This window comes from Rhinoderma darwinii, chromosome 4, assembly GCF_050947455.1.
Source record: "Rhinoderma darwinii isolate aRhiDar2 chromosome 4, aRhiDar2.hap1, whole genome shotgun sequence".
Taxonomy (NCBI): domain Eukaryota; kingdom Metazoa; phylum Chordata; class Amphibia; order Anura; family Rhinodermatidae; genus Rhinoderma; species Rhinoderma darwinii.
In genome coordinates this window covers 313,704,106-313,724,168 of record NC_134690.1, presented here as the reverse complement: position 1 = coordinate 313,724,168, position 20,063 = coordinate 313,704,106, and the positions used below count along the sequence as shown (strand labels likewise).

The 20,063-nt window shown below is 41.8% G+C and overlaps 1 protein-coding gene across 1 annotated transcript in view; it reads right to left on the bottom strand.

Moving 5' to 3' along the window:
• The window catches only part of THBS2 (thrombospondin 2), a 223,322-nt gene that overhangs the window by 151,556 nt on the left and 51,703 nt on the right, over positions 1-20,063 (bottom strand). Inside the window, exon 4 of the mRNA XM_075862740.1 lies at positions 18,597-18,681. Coding sequence (XP_075718855.1) covers positions 18,597-18,681 — 85 coding nt within the window. The remainder of the gene's footprint in view (positions 1-18,596; positions 18,682-20,063) is intronic.

The window sequence follows — 20,063 nt, the reverse complement described above, 5'->3', positions numbered from 1 at the left end:
AAAATGTCTGACTGCTGTGCTTGCCAACAAGGGTTTTGCCACCAAGTATTAAGTCTTGTCTGCCAAAGGGATCAAATACTTATTTCTCTGTGCACAATGCAAATAAATATATATAATTTTGACAATGTGATTTTTTTTTTTTTTTTTATATAATCTATCTCTCACTGGTAAAATGAACCTAGCCTAAAAATTCTAGACTGTTCATGTCTTTGACAGTGGGCAAACTTACAAAATCAGCAAGGGATCAAATACTTATTTCCTTCACTGTACATTGTTTTGAGATTATGTTGGTCTTTCATTTTATAGGTACTCATACTATATGCTCTTTGAAGCTGTTTCTATTCTTTTGTTTATGGCTGAGGTGACTTTAAACATTTGTACATTTAATGTAAGGGGATGCAACTCTCCACCTAAACAGAGTCATATCTTCTCCCTATTGTCTAGAACGAAGTCTGAAATTGTACTGTTGCAAGAAACTCATTTTTTTTCTGGTCATATTCCGAATTTACAATATGGTCTTTATAATAAATGATATCATTCCCCCAGTCCCTCCTCAGCATCTAGGGGTTTAAGCATTAGTTTTCATAGACATTCTCCATTCATGTGTGAAGGCCTGATAGCTGATTTAGAAGGGAGATACTTGTTATTGAAGGGTAGTTACAATCTGTAATCCATATTCTCCTAATGTTAACACTACGCACTGGATTGTTGAAGTTTTAGAGAAAATCGCTGCTTTTGCGGAGGGGTTATTGTTTTTGGGAGGTGACTTGAATTTAGTTTTGAACCCATTGTTGGATTCTACTTCAAAGAGATCAGCTGTTTCATTCAGGGCTCAGAGACATATCCTGTCTTCATTGGCACAAAATAGGTTAGTTGATGGGTGGAGGACTCTGCACCCTGACACTAAGGACTTCACCTTCTTCTCTACAGCTCATTGTTCTTATCAGAGGCTGGATTATATATTTACTCGTGAATCTTGTCTTTCACAAATCCCGAGTTCCTCGATGGGCAACATAACGATTTCCGATCATGCGCCTGTTTATCTTGAGGTTAACCCCTTCCTGACATTTGACGTATCCATATGCCAAAGTCGGGTAGGGGAAGTATGGAGCGGGCTCACGCAGTGATCTCGCTCCATACGATGCCGGTGTCGGCTGTATATTACAGTTGACACTTCAGAGTCACTAGCGGCATCACGCGCGAGCGCGATCCCGCTAGTTTAACTCGTTAAATGCCGCGGTCAATACCGACCGCAGCATTTAAATCGTCAGAAAGAGGGGGGAGACCCCCTCTAACAGCTCATCGTGCTCCCCGCAATGCAATCGCGGGGGGGGGGCAATGGTTGCTATGGCTGCCTGGGGGCTTAATGAACGCCCCCAGGTCCGCCATCTTTGTACACCTATTAAGCCCTGCCTCTGGCAGGGTTTAATAGATGACTGTCAGAATCACGATATACTGCAATACATTAGTATTGCAGTATATCGTGCAAGCGATCTAACGATCGCTGATTGAAGTCCCCTAGGGCGACTAATAAAAAAAGTAAAAATGAGTTAAATAAAAGTTAAATTTAAAAGTAAAAAAAAAAACCCTTTTCCCATTTTCCCCCTAGAGCATATTAAAAAAATAAAAAAATAAACATAATTGGCATCGCCGCGTCCGTAACAGTCTGAACTATTACAATATATCATTATTTAACCCGCACGGTGAACGCCGTAAAAATAAAAAATTGTAAACGCCAGAATGTCTATTTTTTGGTCACCTAATCTCCCGCAAAAAATTATATAAAAAGCGATCAAACCGTCGCATTTACACAAAAATTTTATTATTAAAAACTACAGCTTATCCCGCCAAAAAATAAGCCCGCATACCACTTAATCGACGGAAAAAGAAAAAACTTCTGGCTCTCGGAATTTGGCGACGCAAAATAAATTTTCTTTTTTACACTTAGGTTTTTATTTGTAAAAGTAGTAAAATATAGAAAAAACTATACATATTTGGTATCACCGTAATCGAATTGACCTGCAGAATAAAGTTAACATGTTGTTTTATTTGAACAGTGAATTCCGTAAAAACAGCGGGTGAAAAACCATGGAGGAATTGCTGTTTTTTTCATTTTCTACCCCACAAATAATTTTTTCCCGTTTCCTAGTACATTATATGGCAAAATAAATGGTACTACGAAAAACTACAACTCGTCCCACAAAAATCAAGCCCTCATAGTACTATATCGATGGAAAAATAAAGACGTTATGGATTCTGGAATGTGGGGAGGAAAAAACGAAAAGGAAAATCTGAAAAAGGGCTGCGGCGGGAAGGGGTTAAACTTATTGGTCAAGTGGCCAGAGAGTGGACTTGGAGATTAAATGAGACTCTACTGGACAACCACAAGACGCTGGTGGCCCTGGAGGTGAAGGTGAAGTCCTACTTTGATACAAATCTGTCTGAAGACACTACTCAGGCTTCTCGATGGGAGGCCCATAAGGCTTATATGAGAGGAGAATTTATAGCCCTTGCAGCATTCCGGAAAAAACAGCGGGCTAAGCGAACTTTTGTCTCAGATAGCTAAAATTGAAAAGTTACATAAGAGGTCACTTGCTATTTTAGAACAAGATACACTGTCTAATCTCCGTAATTCTCTTAAAGATGTATTAAATATTAAGTCTGCCTAGGCTTACCTTCATATGCAACATAAATATTATTCTCATGGGGACAAAGGGGGGAAGGTTATGTCCGCATTAGTTAAAAAAGCCAGAGAGAAAACTCAAATCAAACAAATACTGACAGAGCAGGGCTCTTTGTCTTCTGACCCATCTATTATAGCTGCTACTTTCTCTTCTTTCTATAGTTCACTGTATAATTTACAAAAAACTGCTATGACGCCTAATAGTGCACCTATTACGCCCACCGCCTTTGTGGAGGGAAATCGCCAGACCATCTCCAGTTTCTTAGGCAAGTTATCCCTTCCTACTTTAACTAAAGACGATGAGACATCGCTTATGGCTTCAGTAACTTCAGATGAGATTAAGAAGGTCTTGAGGACTATTCCGAATGGGAAATGCCCTGGAATGGATGGCTTTCCGATTTCCTACTACAATTTTTTTTGTTATGTATTAGAAGCTCCCATGGTGGAATATTTTAATTCATTAAATGCAGGCTGTCCTCCACACTCGCAAGCCCTAGAGGCACATATAGCTATTCTCCATAAAGAGAAGTAAGGATCCTCTTCAATGTGGGAATTATCGTCCCATTTGACTCCTAAATACGGATGTTAAATTATGGGTAAAGCTATTGGCAAATAGAATGGCCCTGGTTTTGCCCAAGTTGATTGCATCGGAGCAGTCTGGTTTTGTGCGAGGCAGGGAGGGTAGAGACAACTCTAAAAAGGTTTTGCATGTCAAAAATGATGCAAAAATTTTTAATAGGCCTCTTGTGTTGCTAGGTACGGACGCGGAAAATGCCTTTGATAGGGTGGACTGGCAATATATGTACCTCACATTAATTAAATTCGGATTTCCCTTAGAGGGTTAGAGTTAATGGATTACTGTCCTTGCCTTTTGCAACGAGGCATGGTTGCCCGCTGTCCCCTACCCTATTTATTTGAACTCTGGAAACATTGATTCAAGCTATCAGACAGGACCCCAATATTAGGGGACTGCAGGGGAGAACATAAGGTAGCTGCTTTCGCAGATGACATGCTTTTGCTTATCTCCAATCCTAAGTCTGCGTTCCCTGCTTTACTGAAATTATTAGAGGAGTTTGGGGCTTTATCCAATTTTAAAATCAATCACTCCAAATGTGAGGCACTGAATGCTTCTCTGTCTCCACCTGTAGTCTCTGGTCTCTCAAGGGACTTCCCATTTATGTGGGCTCCAGAGTTCATCACTTATTTGGGGGTTAAAATATCCAGTAATTTACAAGACATCTACCGCCTTAATTCCCCCCCCCCCCCTTGTTCAAGTCAGTCTCCACTCAGTTACGGGATCTAAGGGTTCCGATGATCTCGTGGATGGGGAGAAAGAATTTAATAAAATCATTTATAGTACCTAAGTTTCTGTATCTTATGCAGGCTGCCCCTATTTTCATCCCTGCTTCCTTTTTCACAGAGACTAGGAGATTGTTCTCTAGATTCTTATGGAACCAGTCTCGGCCTAGAATCTCTTATAGACAATTGACTCTACCTAAAGCAAAAGGCGGCTTTGGTCTCCCAGACATACTACTCTATTATCAAGCATAACAACTTCGGTCACACCTTGAATTATTGTCTGGTTTATATACGACTTTGGCTAAACAAATATCTTTGAGGAGTTTCGAGACTCAGGTCCTGACTACTTTATGGGGAGGTGAGGGGGGGATGGCGAGGGTTGATAGTGAGAATCCATTGATAAAGGGCCTATTGTTCTCTCATGAATTTCGTTCTATCCAAGTGTCTAGTATTCTGTTTCCCTCAACTTTGATGCCGGCGACTTTGACTCCTTTCACTCTTTCCCAGCATTTTGATGACCCCTTGAATTTGTGGAGCTCATTGAGAACTATCCCTATAGGGGACTTGTATAAAGGGGGTATGGTACCAACACTTGATGTTCTTCATGACTTGGGTATGGAACAACACTGGTTCAGAGCACAGTACGCCCATTTTAAAGCTACTAGTTTGGGATTCCTGAGACGTTATCATATTGCTAGATCACTCTCTTGGTTTGAGGCTCTGATTTGTTCTACAGCCTTGCCCAAAAAAAATTATTCCCATCCTCTATAACAAAATACTTACCTTTGACGCACAGGAAAAGCCTCTATTTCTTTGTGCTTGGGTACGAAACTTGAATGTTCTGTTCTCTCCACGGGATACTTCCGCTATACTTAAAAGATCTCATGGTCTGTCCAGATGTGTTAGAACTCAGGAGAATGCATATAAACTGCTTACGAGGTGGTATAGGTCCCCGGACATAGTAGAAAAAATTGATGATACTGCATCAGATGTGTGTTGGAGATGTGGGGGTTTCCCAGGTACTTTGATTCATATATGGTGGGAGTGCCCTATAATTAAACTGTATTGGTCATCTATTGAATCGATGGTCAGCACGATTTGTAATAGGTCCATCACACTTACTCCCTCTCTAGTATTGGTCAATCTGCCATCATCAGACTGTAGCCTCAATAGATTTGACTTGCCTTCACTCCTTATCATGATAGCTAAAGCTCCTCATCCCGATTAAGTGGTTAGATAAGATACCTCCTGATATCTCAATGTGGCTCAATCAAGTCAGGCAAATGTTTAGGCTGGAAGAATTGCCCAGCTGGGAATCTAGAACACATGACCAATTTATGAAATAATGGGCCCCGTGGTGCACTTGGGCGTCGACTCATCTACCGTGAGCTCATACCTCCCTTTTGCTATTGTAATGTAGGTATTTTGACTTATCTAACTCCATGTGAGTTTTTACACCTTGATCATAGCCTCTGAAGAGACACTAACTGCTAGTAACGAGTACCTTTTTCTTTGTTTTAATTTTAAATTTTTCATGTTTCAAGTTTTTGGTTTCTAATGTGACATTGAATTTACATGTTGTGGCACGCCGGAATTGTGTTATGACTGTACTATGCGATTTATGTTGTATTATAATATACTGCATATAGCTCTGTGTTTTCGAGCTTCCATCTGGCTGTACATGTATTTCTTTGATATTGTTTTTTCCAAAAATTAAATATTTTAAATAAATAAATACAATTGGAAAAATGTCTAATTGATTAGAACTTCTGTGCTCCGCATGAGGGAACAGGTTAACAGAAACTATAACCACCTCAACCGGTCTCCAACATTGCAGATGAGAGCACTGTAAATTGCAGAAGTGCCGGGCAGATAGCGCTGAGCGGGCACAATGGAGGGAGATTACATTATAGTGTCTGAAGTGAGGAAGACCGCATCCAGTACTTGCCCCACCAAGGCCGGATTCACACGACCGTGATTGGACTGTAAAAAATTATCAGTGTGTGTACGCCGGATTTCCCAGCCCGACCACAGTAAATGTGAACGGAACTCCTGGCATCATAGTCATTTAGGCTACAGCCACACGACAGTAAAAAAGATGGCCATTAAAAACTGATTATTTGTCAGTTTTTCATGTCCATTTTGCCTACAGTGTCTCCAAATTCTCATCCATTTCCAGTCCATTTGTCCATTGTCATATGGGCCCATGTAGATAGTACCGCAATGTCCCTGTAGATAGTGCCCATAAAGTGCCACATATAGTGATATATTGCCACAATGCCCACATCTAATGACAGTGCACACATCAGTGCCAGAGTGCCCACATGTAATGACAGGCCTCACATAATGCCAACCCCCAATATAGTCCCCTTGTAGATAGTGCTACACCCCCTTAGCAGATTGCACCACACCGCCCCTAGTAGATCGCAGCACCTTCTCCCTTGGAGATCGCACACCCCTTCCTTGTGGATCACACCCCCCTTCTTGTAGATTGTACCCCCCTATACCTTGTAGATTGCACCCCCCTCATTTGAAGATCACGGCCCCCTTTCTTGCAGATCGCACCCCCCTATCCCTTGTAGATCGAACCCCCCTATCCCTTGTAGATTGCACCCCCTTTCCTTGTAGATTGAACCCCCTTACTTGTAGATTGCACCCCCCCTTGTAGACCGCACCCCCCCCTTGTAGATCGCGCCGTTGTAGCTACCACTAGGAGCTGAATCCCCAGTCACAGGTTGCCAACGCTTTGGCCGGGGATTCAGCTCTTAGTGGGAGCTACAGCGGTGCGATCCACAAGGTGGTGGTGGGATATGCAAGTGGGGTGCTATCTACAGGGCGGTGTAGCTATATACGAGGTGTCTCTGCTTCCCCACGGAACTGCTTTTCCGTACTGTATCATTTTGTTCAGTACAGAACAGCAGTTCCATGGGGAAGCAGGGACAGGACAGGGAAGACCAGGCAGTGATGAGGCGGAGCTTCGGCAGCACGGCGCGACGGTGCCACTAAAGCATTGATTCAACAATTTTGTTAAAAAACAGAATCTTGAGAGCCCTTGAGGGCGAATTAATCTAATTAATTTGATTAATCGCCATGCCTTAGTGTGGTGTCTTAAGTGCTATTTTTATTTTTCCATAGAACGTATAGAATGTAATGTATAACTTTTATTAAATTTTGGGGAATGAAAAAATATCCAGTATTTCTACCAATATTTTTTGAGTTTTGTTCTTACGGCATTCACTGTGCGGTATAAATAACATGATAACTGTATACTATGGATCGATACAATTACGACAATACCAAATTTATAGAGTTTTATATCTAAACTACATTTGTGCAATAAAACACTTTTTTAAAATAGTATTTGTTTCAGGGTCGCCACATTCCAAGACCCATAATATTTATATTAATATTTTTATTTTTCGTTAACAGAGCTGTATATTGCTTTTTGCAGTACAATTTGTAGTTTTCATTGGTACCATTTTGGGGTACATAAGATTGTTCGATTGCTTTTTAGGAAACGGGCTGAATAAAAAACAGCAATTCTGGAATTGTATTATAAGCAAGACAAATTATGTGATAATGTTGTAGCTTAGGCCATTACGCTTGCAGCGATACCAATTATGTGTAATTTTTTTTTCTCGAAATATCAGACTTATAAAAATAGCTTTTTTTAGTATTATTATTATTGCTTTTTTATTTGACAAAACACTTTTTTGAAAATGTTTAGCCCCAGTAGGGGAAATAACCCTGAGATTCCTCTGATCGCTTCAGTAATACATTGCAATACTTCTGCATTGCAATGCAATGCCTCTGGCAGGGTCTACTAGACTTCCGTAAATGACAGACCTGGAGTCCAATGTTAGGTCCCTCTCTGCCGTGTCAACCCATCGGCACCCCGCAATTGTTGTTGATGGACTTGCAGAGGGAGCCCCCTGCCAACTTAGGTGCCACGGTGCTATTGCATCGAAGTGGTTAATCAGACGGGAGCGGAGGTTGGAGCACGGGTTCGGCTGTCATTGGCGATCTTTTTACATTTCTTTCCCGACTCATTGGAACGTTCTTTCTGAAGGCTTCAGAGACCTCTTTGGATCATGGTGATACCACATTTTTAACAAAAAGCAAACCAAATTGTCTGAAGCTAAATAAGAGAGGCTCTTTCTAACAATGTTCTAATTATTTTCACCTGAATTGAGGAATTTGATATTAATTTAAGGTGTTTAGTGACTCACAGGAGACGCCTGATTGTAGATGTTCTCTTTTCTTCTAAATCTGGCACAAACCACTATGATGACTTATTCTGATGACAGCAGAGTTTGTGAGACATCTTTGGCCCCTCACTACTGCAGCCATCCCCAGTCTCTTGAGCAACACAAATAAGTTCAGACCCCTGACTAGACCCCTAAATTAATTCAGACCCCAGACCCTGACAAAATATTAGGTAGTACTAATCTCTCATGCCATTTGCTTCTAACTTTGAAGATGCCGCTAAATGGTGAAACATGTCAAGGAGGCATAGTGCATAATAGTTTTTAATATTGAGCATCTCCGTTAGCTCAAATTTATATTGGATAGACTGCAGCTACCCAAAATTAGCGCTATCCCAGGGCTCTGTGACTGGGACTGTGAAAAGGTCCACATAACGTTGCTAAATTAATTTGGATTGTTTTACTTACTGTTTAATACTATACTCTGCTGATGTACAGCATATGAATTGAATAATTACAGGAGAATAAATCAGCCATATCAGCCTGGTCATATATCAGTCCCCGCCAGTACAAAAATCATGTCAGCCCAATATCCCATATATCGCAGTAATATTAGCACCTCTCCCTTTGGTGGCAATGGCAAGAACTTTACGTGAAGTGATTTAAGAAAGATATATGGATGGGGCTCAGTGTTAGTTATAGCAATAAATCCTCAAAGGAAGAAACCTGCAACTCGGCACCTGCAGGCTGCTGCGACCTCAATAGAAAAGACTCACTGAGAAAGTGCAATCTTTTCTTTATTTCCATATACATGTGCAGGTACACAAACAGGACACAAGCGAACAGTGGGCGACCACTGTTCGTTTGTCCCCCGTCTGAAATAAAAGATTTATGTTTAAAAAAGGTGAGTGTTGTGGTAGTTTCTTCCTTTGTGCACTTTCTCAGTGAATATTTTCTATTGAGTGGACTCACCAGGTCGCAACAGCCCGGAGGTGCCGAGGAGGGGGGAGTGGCACTTGATGCAGCGCTGGTAAGAGGGAGAGAGAGGCAGAGCCAACAATTTCATTAGAGGGTGACTTGTTGAACTCCGACTGTGAAGATGGTCAGTCTGAACCTGGACATGCCCATGCACCACAGGGAGTGCACTTGAATCTGTCCTACTGAGCGGTGAGCCAGCTGTCATCGCCTGCCTGAAACCAGTTGAACCACTGTTCAAGAGCTGTGCCTCTCGCTTGTACTGCTGAAAAAAGTTATTTTGATGTTGGCCGGGTTTTAAATAACACTGGTCTCAGTAAGGAAAGTTTATTTACCATCATGATGGTCTTCATTCTATCTTTCCGTGACTAGCCCGCACATTGGTCTTAGACCACCTTGGCCTACATTGAGATATCAGTGAGTACAAATAGATAGTTATTCGAGATTTACTAAGCACAATGCGCCAGAATACAACTTACAGCAAAAACAAACTGGCATACATGTCATAGGCCAAATTTATTGTGTTTTAGACACTTTTTGCAAAGTGTCTAGAAAAATGGGAGTGGCTAAGAGGAGTCGTAAAATGTCCAAGATTTGTTAATATAAAATATGCCAGTTAAGACATGGCATAAAGAAGACAAAAGTGTCTAACATGTCTGGAAAGATGTGCCAAATTTCTCATACCGTGTGAGGCACTATGAAGAATTTGTTGCCGTTTCTGCCTGTCTGGTCTAGTTTTATACAGTCTATGTTCAAGACAGTATTAATAAATCTCCCCCAGTGTAAGGCCTGATTTACACGAGCGTGTGCGTTTTGCGCACGCAAAAAAGACGGCGTTTTGCGTGCGCAAAAGGCACTTAACAGCTGCGTGTGTCATCAGTGTATGATGCGCGGCTGCGTGATTTTCGCGCAGGCGCCATCATTATGACACTCCGTTTGGATGTTTGTAAACAGAAAAGCACGTGGTGCTTTTCTGTTTACATTCAGAGTTTGACAGCTTTTGCACGAATCATGCAGTTCGCACAGAAGTGCTTCCGTGCGGCATGCGTGGTTTTCACACACCCATTGACATCAGTGGGTGCGTGATGCGCGAAAAGCACACAAAGAAAGGACATGTAGTGAGTTTTACGCAACGCACTCACGCTGCACAAAATTCACGCACTGTCTGCATGCCTCCATAGACTAATATAGGTGCGTACGACACGTGTGAAAATATTACGCTCGTGTAAATGATGCCTAAGTTTAAGGCTGGATTCACACGAGCATGTTCGGTCCGTAAAGGACAGAACGTATTTCGGCCGAAAGTCCCGGACCGAACACACTGCAGGGAGCCGGTCTCCTAGCATCATAGTTATGTACGACGCTAGGAGTCCCTCCCTCTCCGTGGAACTGTCACGGTCTTGGAAAACATGATGACAGTATGGGACAGTTGTCCCGCAGCGAGGCAGGGACTCCTAGCGTCGTACATATATATGACGCTAGTAGCCCGGCTCCCTGCAGTGTGTTCGGTCCAGAACTTGCGGCCGAAATACATTCCGTCCTTTACGGACCGAACATGCTCGTGTGAATCCAGCAATAAGAACAAGGGTGCAGTCACACGCGACAGACTTTGTTGCACATATTTCTGCCGCCGACATTCGGTTCCATTCATCTGAATGGAACTTGCACAAATCGATGCATCTGCTATTGAAACAACCCCATTCATATGAATGGAACTGATTTTCAGTCGCAAAAAATTCTGCATCAAAATGTGCAAGGTGTGACTACACCCTAAGGCCAAAATCGCACAAAATTTTGATGCAGTTTTTGTGGCAGTACTTGGTTCATTTTTATGAGCCAAAGCCAGAAGTGGATCCAAAAGGGAAAGAAAGGTACAAAGAAATGCCTGATGCATCTCCTTTCCTTTCTGTCCACTACTGTGTTTGGCTCAAAAAACTGAGCCAAAAACTGCATCAAAACTGTGTTTGTGTGATCCTGGCCTAATACTACAAAATCACAATGCTACAGAAAAGGAAATAAACAAATAACCATTCTATCATCAATGAAAATATTTAGATAAAAATAAATTATTTGTCCTCCTTCAGTCATGAGAGCATTTTCATAAATGTGCTCCCAATTGTGATATGGAGCAGGCTGCATGCTGTGCCTCTGTATATGCTGGGAAACTATAAATCTCAGCATGCCTTGATAGCTGCACACTGTTATGGCAATCTGCGCCATGTAGTTACATAATATTACCAAGAGAGCTAAAGGTCGCAGATCACTACTCCAGCATGGAAATAGGTGGAGTGCTTGCCAGACATGACCATTTACTGTACCTCATCATTGTACAACGTACACAAAAAGCAGGTGAAAGTTTCCCAAGCTGCGATCTGGGTTCACACGTCTTAAAAAATTACGTCTGAAATTACGGAGCTGTTGAATTTCAGACGTTTTTGCAAGTACTCACGTTTTTCGCGGTGTCCATTACGGACGTAATTGTAGCTGTTTTTTTTAAATGGAGTCAATGAAAAACGGCTCCAAAAACGTGCAAAGAAGTGACATGCCTTATTTGACGCGGGCGTCTTTTTACGCGCCGTCTTTTGACAGCGACGCGTAAAAATACACCTCGTCTGAACAGAACATCGTAAAACCGATTGCAGGCAATGGGCAGATGTTTGCAGGCGTAGTGGAGCAGTCTTTTCAGGCGTAATTCGAGGCGTGAAACGCCCGAATTACGTCTGAAAATAGGCCATGTGAACATATCCTTAGAAATAAAAAAAGGTCTGCTTTTTTTCAGAAACTGTGCTACGCTCGTGCATGGGTTGTGTTCGGTTTGAGGTTTAGCTTCAATACCAGACTCAGCCATAAGGCATGCATTTCTAAAAAAAAGAAAACATAGAACCTTGTTTCTAATCCTAAATAATCCCTTTAACCCCTTACAGTCAGGCATATTTTTGGGGGTTTTAAGGGCTGAACGTTTTCATACAATTTATTATACTAGAAAAATATGATAACCGACTTGTTTTAATTGTAGTTACTTGTTTGCAAAGGATGGTTCTCCCTAACTTCACCTCTAATCTGTCACTTACCTAATGATTTCAAAGCAGCGCAGCAACGTCCAATACGCCTGAAATTACGGAGCTGTTTTCAGGCGAAAACAGCTCCTGAATTTCAGACGTAATTGCTCGTACTCGCGTTTTTCGCTGCGTCAATTACGGACATAATTGGAGCTGTTTTTCAATGGAGTCAATGAAAAACGGCTCCAATTAAGTCTCAAGAAGTGACATGCACTTCTTTGACGCGGGCTTCTTTTCAAGCGCCGTCTTTTGACAGCGGCGCGTAAAAAAAAAACCTGTGTGCACAGAACATCGTGACCCCATTGATTTCAATGGGCAGATGTTTGCAGGCGGTTTGGAGCCGTATTTTCAGACGTAATTCGAGGCGTAAAAGGCCCGAATTACGTCCGTAAATAGGGCGTGTGAACATACCCTTAGAATTTTTTTAGGCTATGCTCACACAGAGCCATTGAGCGCCGCGGGCAAAAAACGCCACAAAATACGCTTTCTCTGCCTCCCATTGATATCAATGGGAGGTCAGACACGTAAATGCCCGAAGATAGGGCAGGTCAAATTATTTTTCCCGCGGGACGATTTTTCCGCTCGCAGAAAAAAAAACGCCTACGCCTCCCATTGAAATCAATGGGAGGAATTTTCGGCCATTTTTTGGTGCATTTTCTGACGCGGTTTCCGCGTAAAAAAACGAGTCAAAAAACTAAGTGTGATCTGGCCCTAAGGCTTCAAAAAAGAAACCAGTAGAGAAATATTGTTCCTTGAGGGCGGATTTACACGAACGTGATTTACGTCCGTGCAACCCGTGTGATTTTCACGCGGGTCGCACGGACCTATGCAAGTCTATGGGGCAGTGCAGACTGTCCGTGATTTTTGCGCAGCGTGAGTCCGCTGCGTAAAACTCACGACAGGTTCTATATTTCGGCGTTTTTCGCGCATCATTGGAGTCAATGGGTGCGTGAAAATCACGCGCACCACACGGAAGCACTTCCGTGGGACAAGCGTTTATTCGCGCAACAGCAGTAAAAAAATTAATGTAAACAGAAAAGAACCACGTGCTTTTCTGTTTACAAACATCCAAACAGAGTGTCATTAACCCCTTAGTGTCTAAGCCTGTTTTGGCCTTGTGGACACAGCCAATTTTTGCAAATCTGACATGTGTTACTTTATGTGGTAATAACTCCAGAATGTTTTTGCCTATCCAAGCGATTCTGAGATTGTATTCTCGTGACATGTTGTACTTTATGATACTGAAAAAATGTGGTCGTTAAATTCAATATTTATTTGTAAAAAAAAACACCAAAATTTAGAGAAAATTCGCAAAAATCTGCATTCTTCTAAATTGTAATGTATCTGCTTGTAAAACAGATCGTAATACCACACATAATATTTACTAGTTAACATTTCCTATATGTCTACTTTATGTTTGCATCGTTTTTTGAACGTGTTTAATTTTTCTAGGACGTCACAAGGCTTAGAACTTTAGCTGCAATTTCTCACATTTTCAAGAAAATTTCAAAAGGCAATTTTTTCAGGGACCAGTTCAGTTCTGAAGTGGCTTTGAGGGTCTTATATATTAGAAAGTCCCCATAAATCACCCCATTTTAAAAACTGCACACCTCAAAGTATTCAAAACAGCATTCAGAAATTATTTTAACCCTTTAGGCATTTCACAGGAAATAAAGCAAAGTAGAGGTGAAATTTACAAATTTCAATTTTTTTAACGAGAATTCATTTGTAATTCAGTTTTTTCTGTAACACAGAAGGTTTTACGAGAGAAACGCAATGCAATACTTATTGCCCAGATTCTGCAGTTTTTAGAAATATCCCACATGTGGCCCTAGTGTAGTAATGGACTGAAGCACAGGCCTCAGAAGCAACGGAGCACCTGGTTGATTTTGGGGCCTCTATTTTATTAGAATATATTTTAGGCACCATGTCAGGGTTGAAGAGGTCTTGTGGTGCCAAAACAGTGGAAACCCCCCAAAAGTGACCCCATTTTGGAAACTACACCCCTCTAGGAATTTTTCAAGAGGTATAGTTAGCATTTTTAGCCCACAGGTTTTTTGCTAAATTTATTGGAACTGGTCTGTGAAAATGAAAATCTACTTTTTTTCTGAAAAAAACATACAATGTTTTCGTTTTTACAAGAAATAAAGGAGAAAAAGCACCCCAACATTTGTAAAGCAATGTCTCCCTATTACGGCAATACCCCATATGTGGTAATAAAGTGCTGTTTGGACCCACGGCAGGGCTCAGAAGGGAACGAGGGCCATTTGGATTTTGGAGCGCAGATTTTGCTGGAATCGTTTTCGGTGCCATGTCGTGTTTGCAAAGCCATGGAGGGACCATAACAATGGAAACTCCCCAAAAGTGACTCAATTTTGGAAACTACACCCCTCAAGGAATTTTTTCTAGGGGTATAGTTAGCATTTTGACCCTACACGTTTTTTTGCTGAATTTATGGGAATTATGCCGTCAAATTGAAAATCAAAATTTTTTCTAATAAAATGTAGTTTTAGCTCAGATTTTTTCATTTTTACAATAGATAAAGGATAAAAAACACCCCAATATTTGTAAAGCAAACTCTGCTGAGCACAGCAATACCCCATATGTGGTAATAAGCTGCTGTTTGGACACATGGCGGCAGTTAGAAAGGACGGAGCGCCATTTGACTTTTGGAGCTCAAGTTTAGCTGGAATGGTTTGCGGCCCCATGTCACATTTGCAAAGCCACTGAGGGGCCAAAATAGTGCAAGACCGGCAAAAGTGATCCCATTTGGGAAACTATACCCCTCGTGGAATTTATCTAGCGGTATAGTGAGCATTTTGACTCCACAGTTTTTTTGCTGAATTATTGGGATTATGCAGTGAAAATGAAAATCTACCTTCTTTCCACTAAAATGTCGAATTTTTTTCATTTTCACAAGGAATAAAGGAGAAAAAGCACACCAACAATTGTAAAGCAATTTCTCCCGAGTACGGCAATACCCCATATGTGGTCATAAACTGCTGCTTGTATACACCGCAGGGCTCAGAATGGCAGGAGTGCTACTTGGCATGTAGATTTTGGTTGATTGTTTTTTGGGTGCCATATCACATTTGCAGAGCCCCTGAGGTACCTGTACAGTAGAAACCCCTGAGAAGTGACTCCATTTTGGAAACTTTACCCCTCAGGGTAATCATCTAGGGGTGTACTGAGCATTTTGATCCCGCAAGTGTTTCATAGATTGTATTAGAATGAGGCAGTGAAAATGAAAAATTATTTTTTTCCCCAAAAATATGTAGTTTTGCACCCCAATTTTTTTTCCACAAGGGGTAATAGGAGAAAAAACAACATAATTTGTTACCCAATTTCTCCCGAGTATCGCAATACCCCATGTGTGGCCCAAAACTGCTGTTTGGGCACATGGCAGAGCTCAAAATAGAAGGAGTGCCTTGTGGCTTTTAGAGCGCAGATTTTGCTGGACTGGTGTATGGGCGCCATGTCGCATTTGCAGAGCTCCCTTAGGTACCAGAGTAAAGTGTAAAGCCATGAGAAGTGACACCATTTTGTAAACTACACCCCTCAAGGCATTTATCATTTGCCTGGACATATGACAGGGCTTAGGAGTGAAAGGCGCATGTGAGACCTATTTTGGTGATTTTCGCAGCATTAGCCCACAATGGCAGGGCTCTGGGGTCAAATAGTAAAACAAACCCCCAAGTAGTGACCCCCATTTTGGAAACTGCACCCCTGAAGGCATTTTATTAAGGGGTGTAGTGAGAATTTTGACCACAGAGGGTTTTTTTTTCCATTAGAAATGAACGCTCAGTGTATGGTGCAAAGTGAAAATTGTACATTTCCACAGGTATGTGCCATTTTGTGCCCAGTTTGTGCCACTGAAGACAAATACCTCAAACTGTTAAGCGGGTTCTCCCGGGTATGGCGATGCCATATATGTGGACGTAAACTGCTGCTTGGGCACGCTGCAGGGCTCAGAAGGGAGGTAGCGCCATTTGGCTTTTGGAGCGCAGATTTGTTAGTGGTAGTTTTTTTGGGAGTTTTGCTGGTATTTCAGTTTATTATGTGGTGGTATATGTAAGCTGTGCGGAGTACATCAGGGCATAATAAGAGGGTATAATAATTGGGTAAATAAATAATTATCCACAGATGTGTGGCCGGTGTCACACTGATAAATGGTGCCAGATCTTATCCGCTTTTGGACACTCTGCACATTTTGCATCGCCATATTCTGACAGTCAAAACTTCTTTATTTTTTTCTCCACCGGAGCTGGGTGAGGGCTTATATGTTGCGGGACAATCTGTAGATTTCATTAGCACCATTTTGGGGTACATGCGATTTTTTGATCACTTTGTATATCATTTTTTTGGCAAGCAAGGTGACCAAAAACCTGCAATTCTGATGTGTTTTATTATTTTATTTTTTTATGACATTCGCCATGTGCTTTGAATGACAATTTTGCGGGTCGGTACGATTACGGCGATACCATATGTATATAGTTTATCTTACGCTTTTCAGCGTCTACACGATAAAATCCCTTTTGTTTCAAATAGTCAATTTTTTGTGTCACCATATTCTGAGAGCCATAACTTTTTTATTTTTCCGTCAAAAAAGCTGCGGGAGGGCTTGTTTTTTCCGGGACGGGCTGCAGTTTTTAATGGCATAATTTTGGGGTACATGCAACTTTTAGATCCCTTTTTTTATTCTGTTTTGTGAGGGGTTGTGACTAACAAACAGCGATTCTGGAATAGTTTATTTAATTTTTTTACGGTGTTCACCATACGGGTAAAATAGCATGATATTTTTATAGTTTGGGTCGTTACGGACATGGGGATACCACATATGTGTACTTTTTTTTTATTTTTTCCTATAATAAAAGACTTATTATAGGAAAAAAGGCTGTTATAGTGTCTTTTAACTTGAAACTTATTTTTTTTTACTTTTTTACAACATTTTTATTAACTTGTTTTAACTTTTTTTGTGTCCCACTAGGGAACTTGAAGACATGGAGCCCTGATCGCTATTCTAATACACTGCACTACCTACATAGTGCAGTGTATTAGAGCTGTCAGCTATTCACTGACAGCAAGCCTATTAAGCTTCGCCTCCCGGCGGGGCCTAATAGGCTTCCGTACTAGGAAGCGATTGTTAGGCTACGGTTGCCATAGCAACCATCGGAACACCCGCGGGTGCCGATGGTTGTCATTAGCAACCATAGGGTGCGATCGAATCACTAAGGCTGGGTTCACATGACCTATTTTCACGTTTTATGTCTGAAAATAGGGCTACAATACGTCGGCAAACATCTGCCCATTCATTTGAATGGGTTTGCCGACGTACTGTGCAGACGACCTGTCATTTACGCGTTGTCGTTTGACAGCTGTCAAACGACGACGCGTAAAATGACTGCCTCGGCAAAGAAGTGCAGGACACTTCTTTGCAACGTAATTTGAGCCATTCTTCATTGAAGTCAATGAAGAGCAGCTCAAGATTTACGAGCGTCAAAGATGCCTCGCATAATGCGAGGAGGAGCTTTTACGTCTGAAAGGACGCAGCTGTTTTCTCCTGAAAACAGTCTCTCTTTTCAGACGTAAAAGACACTTATCGTGTGCACATACCCTTAGATGCAGCGATAGCTGGCCGTTAGAGCATGATGTCAGCTGTGACAAACAGCTGACACCCACGCCCGTGGCAACCATCGTGGTTGCCGACAGGCTACAAGACACTTCGATGCATCGATCACGTTGATCGATACATCGAAGGAGTTAATCGGCCGGAGTTACCAGCAGTGATAGCGCTGGCTCAGCTTCTCAGCCAGCGCCATCACATACACACGTCATGGAGCTGTGATTGGTCAGTCTGCTTTGACTGACCAATCACAGCGATCGCCGGCAGGAGACCGCTGTGAATGGTCCCCTGTCATCTTACTGTGCCGATCAACTGTCATAAACAGTTGACGGCACAGTTCTGTCACCTTGTCCTTTGACAGGGTGACAGTTTTTAGCCAGGACGCACCGGTACGCCCTGGTGCCTTAAAGCACTTCAATGCAGAACGCACCGGTGCCTCCTGGTGCGGTAAGGGGTTAATGATGGTGGCTGCGTGAAAAGCACGCACCATATGAACATTTACACGGAGCTGTTAAGTGCCTTTTGCGCACGCAAAACGCCGTTTTTTTTGCGTGCGCAAAACGCACACGCTCGTGTAAATCCGGCCTGACCTACACACAAGGTCCTATATAGTTGAGGTATATGGTGACATCAAGCCACTGATTTATCAGAATCTTAGTAATAATAATAATAATAATAATAATATGTTGATATTAAGATGAATATTGATACTTATTGATAATAAAATTGGGTATTTATGTAAATACCAGTACCTGTGTGGCTCAGCTGACAGCCTTTATTTCTTAAAACATCTTTAACTGTGGAGTCAAATATTAGTCGAACGTTTTGAAGCAGTCCCTGCAAATACAATTGGAAAGTTGTTAGCAGTAAGAACCCACAGTGTATAACTTTATTCTATTATCTATCTTATACGGAAATCTTTTGACATAAAACAATACAATTGCTAAAGGTACTGCATATGTAGCAGAAAGAGAGATAAAAACCTGTAATTCAAATGTAATATTACCCCTCTATAAATCCCTTGTAAGGCCACATCTTGAATATGGAATTCAGTTTTGGGCTCCAGATTGTAAAAAGGATCTAGGAGAACAGGAGAGGGTTGAAAGGCAGGCAACTAGATTATTAAATGGGATGGGAGGTGTCGCTTATAATGAAAGGCTACAAAAATTGGGCTTGTTCAGCTTGGAAAAAAGACGTCTTAGAGCTGATCTTCTCAACATGTATAATGTTGAGAAGGGGACATTCATTGCGTGAGGAAGAAAGACGTTTGAGATATCAATACACTGTGTGCACAATTATTAGGCAAGTGAGTATTTTGACCATATCATCATTTTTATGCATATTTTCCAACTCCAAGCTGTATAAACTTGACTGTTTATTGAATTAAAGCATATCAGGTGATGTGTATTTGTGTAATGAGGGAGGGTGTGGCCTAAGGAGATCAAGACCCTATATCAAGGTGTGCAGAATTATTAGGCAGCTTGTTTTCCTCTGGCAAAATGGGCCAAAAAAGAGATTTAACTGAAAAAAATCTTTCAGAGGGATGCAGCACTCTTGAAATTGCTAAGATATTGGGGCGTGATCACAGAACCATAAAATGTTTTGCTGCAAATAGTCAACAGGGTCGCAAGAAACATGTTGGAAAAAAAAAAGCAAATTAACTGCCAAAGAATGGAGAAGAATCAAACGTGAAGCGACCGAGAACCAATTATCCGGTAGTGTTGTCAGATTCCAGAACTGCCACCTCCCTGGAGGGCCTAGAAGTACAAGGTGTTCAGTGCTCAGAGACATGGCCACGGTAAGGAAGCGTGGAACCCGACCACCACTGAACAAGACACATACCATATTTTTCAGACTATAAGACGCCCCTGGCTATAAGGCCTTATTCACACGAACGTGTGATAGGTGCGTGATTTTCACGCGTTGCGCACGGACCTATGTTAGTGAATGGGGCCGTTCAGACTGTCAGTGATTTTCATGCAGCGTATGTGCGCTGCGTAAAACTCACGACATGTCCTATACTTGCCCGTGTTTCGTGCAGCACGCACCCATTGAAGTCAATGAGTGCGTGCAAATCGCGCACGGCATACGGAAGCACTTCCGGGTGACGCGCGTGATTCGTACTACAGCTGGTAAACTAAAGGGGAAACATAAAATCCCCCCCTTTACTGTGTCGTCACATAAAAAGGGAGTGTCATAATGATGCTGGCTGCTCGAAA